Source organism: Suillus discolor, assembly GCF_016758755.1.
Source record: "Suillus discolor strain FC423 chromosome Unknown F5147scaffold_251, whole genome shotgun sequence".
Taxonomy (NCBI): Eukaryota; Fungi; Basidiomycota; class Agaricomycetes; order Boletales; family Suillaceae; genus Suillus; species Suillus discolor.
In genome coordinates, this window is record NW_024541498.1 from 15,030 (window position 1) to 25,646 (window position 10,617).

Consider the following 10,617-nt stretch of genomic DNA (forward strand, 5'->3'; position numbering starts at 1 on the left):
ATGTCGAAGGATGGGAATTCATCTAGTTCAGATGAAGGTGGTGAAGATGAGCAGATCAGTTGGGGAGAAGTTCGTGGGCATCATAGCGCTCATCCTGGCAAGACCTTCCCTCTTTTAAATTATGTTGCACTGATGAACAACAGGTTTTTCAAGGGAAGAACTACCGTCCCAATCTCAAGTGGCGACTGCACTGCCAACCGATTTCGAATTCCAGCACTCACACGACGAAGATGACCAAGTGGCTGAGAGAGTTTTGGCGGTTGATGGTGATTTAAGTGAGAGTAGTGTGGCGACAGATCAAGAGAGTGCTCCCCAGGTATGAACTTCATATTTTGCTGGAGTATACTAATTTCTCATTTAAGCCGGACGATGTCTTGAGAGCTCACCACAAGAGAAACGGCTATCCCCGCCTTCCTGACCCCGCCCTTCTAGAACTTCTCCGCTCTGCTGAGGTAGATGTCCCTAACCAAAGGCTAAACCAAAGGCAAAACGGAATCGGAAATTGAAATTGAAATTGAATGCGGAAAACACATCCGATGATGAAGGGCCCAAAGCTTCTCAACTGGGATGGTATAGTTCGCGCTGGAAGAGTTTTCTTGAAGATGTGAAGGGGGAGTGTCGCACCCAGCAAGCATTAGAAAATCCATTTCCAAGCCTTGTTGTTGACATGCCGGTCTCAATCACTGAATGTCTTTCAGCATCCCTCGTGCAATGGCTCAAAACCGGCCACCAAGTTGACGCTGGTAAGTCCCTGTTTCCGTCGAGATAGTCGATTGACTCGAGGCATCCAACAGGTGTGTGGCCCAAACACAAACCAGACATGGTGAGGCTGGTGCGCTATATATATTGTTGTATGCCTCATATCTTATTGATTTTCTAGTTGTATGATGACCTGGCAACTTGGCGTTCTGAGCTCAAAAAAATCGTCATTGCTATCACACCTTCTGCATATGGCCTTGTCCCACCAGCTGATATTCCCGTTCAAGAACACGCAGCTTGGGTTGAAGCTGCCACTGCAGATTTGCTGGACGATGGCAAGTTTTTGCGCTATGGACTGGACAATTTAGGGATAACAAGGAACTTCGCTCACCCCGCATTTTTTGAAGCTATCATTCTCTTCATGTATACCAGAACTTATCGCATTGCTCGTAGGCGACCAGATATTTTTCGGAAACAGGTACCATTGAAGTGTTTGGCTCTCATTTGTACAGCGGTACTTTCTTTATAATGATGTGCTGCCACAAATTTTCTGACATTTTTCTAGTTCCACTGCGTCCTGCAAGGCCTCGCGAAACACGGCAATGGCAAGCTCTATCCGAAGTTTACCGCCAAGGAGTACGAGACTGTTTATATGGCAATGCTTGGTCTACTCGAAAACATCAAGAACAATCCTTATCACGGTCCAAAGCTGATGCATCAGCTTCATGAATGGGCTCAAGTCGGATGGTTAGGGCTTTTTTTGTGTATCGTTTAGTGCTGATGAATTTCTCAAGGGTGGAGGCATCCAAACACGACGGCATCAACACATCAAAGCACCATAACCTACAGGTGCAGCTTGATTGAGGCTCCCGGTACCGTTTTTCGCAGAATTAACCCGTCACATCATGTTTTCACTCTCTTTTGTTCTCGTTTACCATTTACTACTACTACTAGTTTTGTGTTTCCGCTGATTCAATTATATCGTGATTTTTTGCACTAGTATTGTACCCAATATGAATAAGCTGAATTGTGAACACCTCTAAGCAGTCTGTGAGTACCTGCACAAACATGGACAGAGGGTTGTACAGATGTGACAGAAAATAATACTATTTAAAAGACCTATTTGGTACCTACTGGGTGGGTCTGTGAGTAGTGCTGCTGTGGTCCGGTTCGGTCCGGTTCAGAGGGTCCTTGACGAGAACCAAGAACCGAACCATGGTTCGGTTCTTTAAAATTGTCGAACCCAGAACCAGACCATTGAGAACGGTTCTCAATGGTCCGGTCCGGTTCTTGTCTGGTCCGAACACGAACCGAACCAAAAATTTTTCAAGCAACGGAAAAAACATTCACAAGACATCTACATGACATTGGGTAGCTAGTCTAACTGCATACCAACTGCATACCCTTCTGCCTCTACTGCTGCTGACACATGTCCATTCTTATAGGCTGCCTTCATCAATTGTAGCGCGGAGAAAGTGGATGATGCGAGTGCATTGCGGCGCAGAGTTGATGTGATGCCTGCGCTGGAGAAAGCGTGTTCAGAGGGAACGGAACTGCCTTGAATGGGCAGGTAATCACGCGCAACACGAGCTAGTGTTGGGTACTGCAGCGAATGTAACTAATCAAGAATGTAAGCGGGGAACAATGAATTTGAGGGCTGACTTACACCCCACCATGCCACAACATCATCAGTCTCCTCCAATGGTGAAGTAAGGTATGCAGAGAGCTCTTGATGAGGATCACGCGTGCGATGGTCTGTAGCTTGACATTCCATGATAGCGTCGCGCATCCAGGAAGCACCATAACAAATCGAAGCTTTCATTGTTGATGACGTGGCCTCTGGCTCCTTGGGATGTGGTCCTGGGGCTGGAGGCGCTTGATAATATTTGTCAAACTAAGAATACATCTGGAGTTAGAGACCGGTAGGGTACTTAAGTTTGAATAGTACTCACCACTGCCTCAAGACGAGCCCTCCCGTTTGCAACCTTCGTTCAGAGCACAGCAGTCTTCAGACATCGTCAGGCAAAAACTCACAGTTTTTTGGTCGGCACCCCGTTTTATGCATGGCACATAGCCTAACACCACAGAGCGACAATATCCAAGGAGATCTGTTAGAGTTGAGAACCGGTGGAGGATCATGACTATCCAGGAAGCATATAGACTAGAACAAGTAGATATCTGTGATATAGGTAAACATATGTCAGAGTCTTGAGAATAAATTGATTAGTACTTACCTTCAAAAAGGCTAACAGTAGCCTGATTAACAAATAATGCAAATCTTGAAGACGGTGTTTTGATGTCGACATGGACACCGACGTCGTCATGGTTGGTGTCGAAGTCGAGGGAATTCGAAGGTCAAGGAACGGTTCGGGAAGGTTCGGGAAAGTCGAACCAGAACCGGACCACTAGTGAAGGTCCAGAACCCAGAACCGCTTTCCGGTCCGGTTCTGGCTGGTGAGGGAACCATGGACCAAACCACAGAGAACCGGACCAAAAGCCCGGTTCGAACCGTGGTTCTGGACCGGACCGCGGCAGCACTATCTGTGAGCATCTGTACAGAGATTGACAGAGAACATCCTACTGTGATGAACTGGCTAGTAAGGACCAAGCTGTCCACTTGGCGTGCTGTACAGATCTGGACAGACCTGTACAGAGCGTGGTAATTTACTGATGTTCCACAATTTTCGGGTCTGCTTCCAAGCGAGTGGCAATGCCGCCGGTAAATCGAGCCCTTTTAAGCCATTGTGGGACATTCCAACCAAAAATAGGATTTTCCGACAGTCTGGACTCCGCATCTGGTCTGCACGCGGACGCACCGACTGGTGTTTTATCTGCCTCAGAACCCTTGAACGTCTGGTTTCGAAGACTGATGACTTACTAAAAGTGCTTATACTCATACTAGGAAGAGGCCTGGTTGCAGTCTCTGCATAGAGGAAAATTGTCGCATAAATGCGTACGGATCACATTCGAAAAAGTAGCTTACTACAATGCATGCATTTTAATGGTAAAGATCTTCAGACCAACTTTCAAACTTATCCACTTCCTCAGTCAGGCTCTTGATTTTTTCCCTTGCTCCAACAACGACCCTTCTGTGCAGTGGCAGGCGCATAGGAACATCATCGAGGTGGGTCAACTTCTCAATGGCTACCACTGCCTTGTCTGCATCTCCATCGATATTGCCCAACGCGACGAATTGTCGATACTGGGAACCGGGCAAGCTGGGATTGTCGTACGCAGGGTGCTGGGGAGCTAGGCGTAGGTTATCCTTGAATATCTTGGTACGGAATGGACCTGGCTCGATTATTGTGACCTTGGGGAAACAGAAAGTTGATACTAAGTCCTTAGACATCAAGCATTTTAAAGTTACCTTTATATTCCATGCGGGATCAAGTTCTTTTGCCAAAGACTCGCTTAGGCCTTCCAGTGCTAGATAATGCGGTAAGCATCTCCAATGTCAAAAATTGATTACACCTGCCAAATTTTCTGTCGCAATGCTATGACTTGAATACAGTATATCGCATTATACAGAATACTCACGATGCACTGTAGAAGGCAGCCGCAGCGCCGCCTACCAATCCCAACCTTGACGAGACTTGTAGCAGTCTCCCACCAATTGGCTTGTTCACTTCTCGGAAGAACTTCACCGCTTCCTTGCTCACATGCATAGCACCCCAGAAATTCACTTCGAACATCAGACGGGCCTCTTCCTCGCTCGCGGACTCAAGCTCTCCCATTACACTTTGACCTGCATTATTAAACACAACATCGATCCTTCCAAAAGCTTCTTTTGCTTTTGCAAACGCAGCTGATACTCCCGCGCTGTTCGTCACGTCAAGCTGAATGACTAAGAGCTGGGACGATGAGAATTGTGCTGATAAATCTGATAAAGCATCAGGATTGCGAAGTGTCGCTATGACATTGTCGCCCTTGTTGAGCAATAGTTCAGTCATTGATCTCCCGAACCCCGACGATGCGCCAGTAACTAGATATCAGTATTCAGTACTCTTGGCGGGTCCAATGAACTCGCTTTCACCCACTAAACCAAACCTTTGTGTCTGCCATATCTCCAGTAGGGATTAGATAACAAGAGGAAAGAAAGGGGCGTGAGATTTTATGCAGTTAGGGCGATACTTAGTGCAGTGCGTATGTATAGCGTGGTGTTTTTATTGGTAAAAATAGCATATGTAAGTATTAGCATCGTATGGTCCATACGGTCCGATGTCGATGTGGCTATGTTATACTGGCACACAAGAACCACGCGAGACACACGCGGGTGGACGCCGCTCCAAGGTCATCATAAGATTATATAATCGTGGATGTCTGAAGTCATAAATATTTTGCGTATGTGGGGAAATGTAAGAATACACTGTAAATTCGACGCTGGACTACTAGAAGCGGAGAGAAGTCCTCGGCACCGCTGAGTCTGACAGCAACGGACAGGCTGTCTGTCTCCTTGGTTATAATCCGGCATCTGACACTGCCTAATGCCCTGCATACGTTGGGAGTTGGGTCGTGTAAATACACTATGGTATATCTTTCTGAATCAATTCTACTTATGGGCTAGTCACATGGTAGGCAGTATGCTGTAGAACCATCTGACTGTCATCGTAAAAACCCAGGGACTATCCAGTTGTCTCCACATTCATCTTGCTAACTTCTAAGACGCGATTCTGTTCTTATGCTCAGGAAGTTATGAGATCTCGCGTCTCAGAGCTAATTCGTGTCATTTGACAGAGTCACACATTGGTCATGCATAGACTCCATGGTTTGATGAGGCCTACTGCCTTCGATTCTCTATCAATAGAAATACAATCGGATGCATTTTGGAGTAATTACAAAAAAAAATAGGAAGACCGTGCGAGTATGATGACAAGCGTGGGGTGGGAGTCTCTAGGTCTGAATGATGGGAGAAAATAGTAAGCTCGCGTAACAACTTTGATCACCGAGAGAAGAGCTTGCACAGTGGTGGCCACACTCAACTTGTCCGCGGTACACTCCACACTGGTCTCAGGAGATGCAGTGTTGATGAACACATGGCCTCAGGGGTACAATGGATGAGTTAGGAGGATGCGGGAGAGACGGCCCAGTGTACCGCTGGCACCTCTGCATGACAAGACGGTCCGAGGATCACGCAAGTACAAGAAAGTGCGCAAAGGCAAAGGAGGGGGAGGTGCCGGATATGGGGTTTTCAGATTTCAAATATAGAGGCCGCTCCAAGGCTGCTCCTTCTGGAATGTTAAAGGAGCGCCGTAACGCTGATGTGATCTAGAGCTTGGCTTGCTATGTTACCTGTTTGACACGTCGAGCTCTCATGCGACTCGTCGTGAGTGCAATGGGCTGACTCAGTCTCGAACTTCCTGGTTTCAAAGCAACGGAAGGAAAGTCAGATGCGGCCACCGCAATTTGTTGAATCTGACCGAGGTTTACTTTGGTGATCGGTGTTTCCGGATTTTATTTCCGTGTCTCACGCTTCTTTTCATCCTCGAGCTCCACTGCACGTTCAGACGACGTTTTATATTCATGTGCGTTGTAAATACGGATCATCTCTTCGGTGATGTGTCACGGTAACTATTTTATCTGTTCTTGGTCTCATAAGTACACAGCCAATTGCTTTTGAGGAATGGCGATACCTATGCTAGCACATTCGTACTTTTCTTTTCTAAAACGGCGGCCATATTACGTGGCCGTATTACTCCCATATGGCCACAGCGAACAGCCCTGTCCTTGCAGCGTCGTCGTAGGCGAACTGCTGTCTTGCCAGAGCCCTCTTCTGGTCCTGTGATCACGTCCACGCGACAGGATTACTCTAGGTAGCCGCGCGGCGCAACTGACATCGTCGATGCATCATCCGTAAGTGGCAACTAGCGATACAATAAGTTAAGGAAAACTTTCAAGAAATGCATACGGAGATTGTAGAATCAGAGCACGACAGTATGTCGTAATTATCAGAAGGAAGCGTATGTGAAAATCAGCCAATGGTCGTATTATCATACCTTTTGGCGTTACCCAAGTACTTAGATGCTTTATAATGGTTTACCACGCCCAATGGAGACAACACCCGGTTCTCAAGCTCAAGCTTCCTCCATATCATGCCGAAAATTAGGCTTGCACTTTGTCATATGGGGCTCTTTTGGAAGACGGCCGACATGTGCAAACTGTATTGAATTCGGGCTCGAGGTAGCGGGTGCTGCCACGAATGTGGGGGCCTGGAATTTCGAATGATCTTGTCGACAATCCGAGGTGAACTGGTGTTTCAAAAAAAATTGCTGCGGTTGTCATTGATATTTCCGCACACTCATATTGCAGGTACTGTTGACCATTTGACAATGCGTCTTGAAAAAATAGTTGTGATGGTAAAGATACCAAAGTCCGGAATGAACCCAGGCCTGCACTCACTGATATTACCTCCGCTAAGGCACCGTTCCATATTTTCAAGTTGTTCTCCTCGGATTGACTCATGAGCGGACCAATGTCTAATCACTGCATCCGGTGAGTCAACTTGCATAGTTGAATCCGCTTCAAAAGGAGCTGTGTTCTCAGGGAATTAATAATTAAGCATATTTCTGGTTTGTAGTTGACCAGTATTGGCTTGTTTCGGAGGATTTCGATGATATGTCGTGAACGGGGGTTCGGCCCCGGATGCAGTCCGTCTCGTTTCGGGTGATTAACATCGTGGCGCATGTGGTCAGCAACTCTTCTTGGCTTTCTCGATCTCCAAATGGCGAAACCATGTACGAACTACTGGGACGAAGTAAGTTACCGAAAAGTCACAATCTCGGACGCCAGCTGTTATTGAACTGCGTACGTGCTCAACTTGAACATACATGTACATGATGATCTTTCTCACAGGTTTTAAGCATAGCTAATCAGACAAAACTTTACCCAAGTTACAGAACTGGTACACAGTGAGATCTCCCGTGACTATCACTGCGTCAATATTCTCACTGTTCCGGCGTCATCGATGATGCTCTAACATCGTAAGTATGGAAAGTACACCTATTGAATCATCCACGTGTCGTCATCCGAAGCCTAGTCACGCCGCGCCCACAGTCTGGTTCACAAGGCAATCATTTGACCTTGGGTTGTGATGATGCTTCTCAGTTGGACAACAAATCAGCATCCTCAGAGTTGGATTTTGAGGCCTATAAAAACTCTACCAACATTGCCAGACATTCCTCACTACAATCCTCAGTTCTTCAGCTTTCAGCACTCCAGCTTCCTGTACTCCAATCTTCAACACTACACTTTCAATCATGTTTGACATCTACACTTTAGCTGCACAGCTCGTTGGCGGTGTTATACTTATACTTCTTGCCAATGCTGCCTCGATCAAATCTCGAGGTGTACCGAAGACGTTCCAGGGGCTATTATCCTCCCTCATTGTCCGTATCAGATATATTTGATCATCGGTTATGATTGAACTGATGATCGACGACTTCTAGGATTTTATTCAAGCTGTATTTGGCAGTAAACAGAACGACCAACAGGGTATTCCTTTGACAAGGTACGGATGTGTGCGCTAATTTGAGGCCGTCGTAGTCTGATATTTTATTCATTTCAGAGCGCAAGTCACTGCTGCATTTCCTGAAGGAACGTGGCAGCGCAATGCCTACGAAGATTATAAGGCAGTCCTCCTCGATGAAGAACTAGTATTCCCCTGCGTCTACGCTACAAAGGGTTTTAAATCAGACGACCAGCTCTATTTGTTCATCGACTCGGATGACCTGTCAGACACACGCCATATCCGTACGATTGCCAAGGGACTTTCCATATATCTCCCTCAAGCACGCCAGCTTGGCCCCAACACCTCCCTCGTTCTTCTTGCCAAGCAAAATGAAGTCAACTCACGAACAGTAGAAGAATACAATACCTTGTTCTGGGAACTCCTTAACGGTCTCGCCAAGCTTGATGAAAAGCCCTGGCCTTCAGATACACCCCGCGACATTGACACGGACAGATGGTGTTTCTGCTTTGGCGGAGAACAATTCTTCACTGTCATCCAAACCCCGGCCCACCAAGTGAGGCGCACGCGTTATGCACCGGGCGTGACCATGGTTATGCAGCCAAAGTGGATTTTCGACATTCTCTTTAGCACGGATGCAAAGCGGGCGGGTGCGCTTGCAAAAGTTCGTGCTCTCCTCGCCAAGTACGATCCCATCCCTCTCAGCCCCGAGATGAAGAACTACGGCGACGAAGGATCGCGGGAGTCCAAGCAGTATTACTTGCTGGATGAGAATGTTCCGGCGCCGTGTCCATATGAGAGACTCAGCGACTCCGAAGTCATTGCTCCATAGAGGTAAGCTGATGGCCCCCGATCAAGTTACATCCGATTAATCATCTCCACAGCAAATTATAACAGCTTCCTAATGCGAAGTCACACGTCGAGTTTGAAATTGTTTAACTAGCATACTAGGTGGTGGGCTGGGCCTTCTTGTACTTCTTACTCAATAGCTAGAATTTGGTGTTCCTCAGCCAATAAAAGATCGTTTATCGTTTATCCTTGTGTTAATGAGAAATGTGCTGCTTATGTGATGCCTTTAGGGATAAGCAAGAGTTGATCGGAGATTGAATATTGAATATTGAATATTGAAATCAGGACTGACTCCGAGAGGCCACCGGTGCGCCTAGTACGTAACACACCATCCTTCTACTGTCTGGCTCGGTCATGCGACAGGATGGATGACATGTTTCCGCGATTGTCATCAAGCCGTCACTGCTTTCGCACACACACGTTGGTCGAAATCAAATACTTGTCTTCCAAGTAGCAGGTTCTCACCATCATTGAATGAGTGGAGCTTCTGCCAGTGCTTGCGTGGACATTAAGTAACTAGCCGAGGTGATTAAAACCAGCTGAGTAGTGCGATCAAGCACTCTAACACCAACCATGTCCACACCTCTCTACACCATCATCGGGACGCCATTCAGCACCTTCACCCGATCTATCACTCTCGCATTAGTTCATAAGGGGATACCCTTCACCCAAGTTAGATGCGTCCCACACTCGGACACAGCATATGATAACCATTTATTCGGGTTTCTGCCCACCCTGGTCATCCACAAAATTGATGGCAAGACAGTCAACCTGAAATTGCGCGAGACCGCTGCCATCGCGCGCTACATTGACAGGATTGCACCACAACCCAGCTTGCTTATCTCACCGGGCCACGGGAAAGCAATCATCGAGGAACAGTTGTGGGAGTTTGTGAGTCTTGTTGGAGCACATGGTCAGCTTGAAATTTCCGTCATAGTACCTTCCTCGATAATGATCTCAGCTTTAGGTTATCCCTGTGTTGCGAACTGAAGTCGTGAAACCCCGTTGTAGCTGCGATCGACGGAGGCAAAATTACGATTCTAGCGTTGCGAACACATCAAACCAGCCTGTAGAGCATCTTCACCAGATTGCTTAGTTAAGCATGGAGACTGATGGCCGATAGAGGCTAACGTGTTCGGAGCCCAGCTGAGCTGGGCGGACTTCTTTTGTTCCCGCTGCTTGCAGATCTCAAAGCAGTCCCGGAGGGCGAATTGCTTTCTCCAAGATTGGTGAACTGGATGGCGGAAATGAATAAGTTGGAGGCAGTCAAGGCCACCACTCCAGGTACTTTGAGTGTTGGTGCAAGACCCCCCTAATCGCCCAACTCGAACAGGTATGGTTTAACTTTTGTTTGTAATTTTTCGTCCTGCTGACTCGGAGACAGTGTACAGGAATTTATTGTGAATGGTGCACGAGTCTGTATTAAATAGAGAAGTTAGCTTTCAATCTAGACATGATTTGTAGAACTAGTATCCAAGGAATCTTCAGTCGACATGTTGTAAGCCTTGAGAATGTTGCCGCTCCCTTCCCACTACTGCTTCGCGTATGAGGAATAATTTCACTATCGACTGCTAAAAGCGCTTCTGCATCGCAACGCTGCGCTATTA

General features: G+C 47.0%; 1 protein-coding gene across 1 annotated transcript; it reads right to left on the bottom strand.

Moving 5' to 3' along the window:
- Positions 1 to 2,773: 2,773 nt before the first annotated feature.
- On the bottom strand, positions 2,774 to 3,250 carry F5147DRAFT_732629 (uncharacterized protein; the record flags this gene model as incomplete). Its single annotated transcript, XM_041439417.1, has 2 exons — positions 2,774 to 2,877; positions 3,020 to 3,250. One exon carries the CDS (start codon positions 3,248 to 3,250, stop codon positions 3,020 to 3,022), a length of 231 nt encoding a protein of 76 aa, XP_041284446.1. The 3' UTR covers positions 2,774 to 2,877.
- Between the last annotated feature and the right edge of the window lie 7,367 nt (positions 3,251 to 10,617).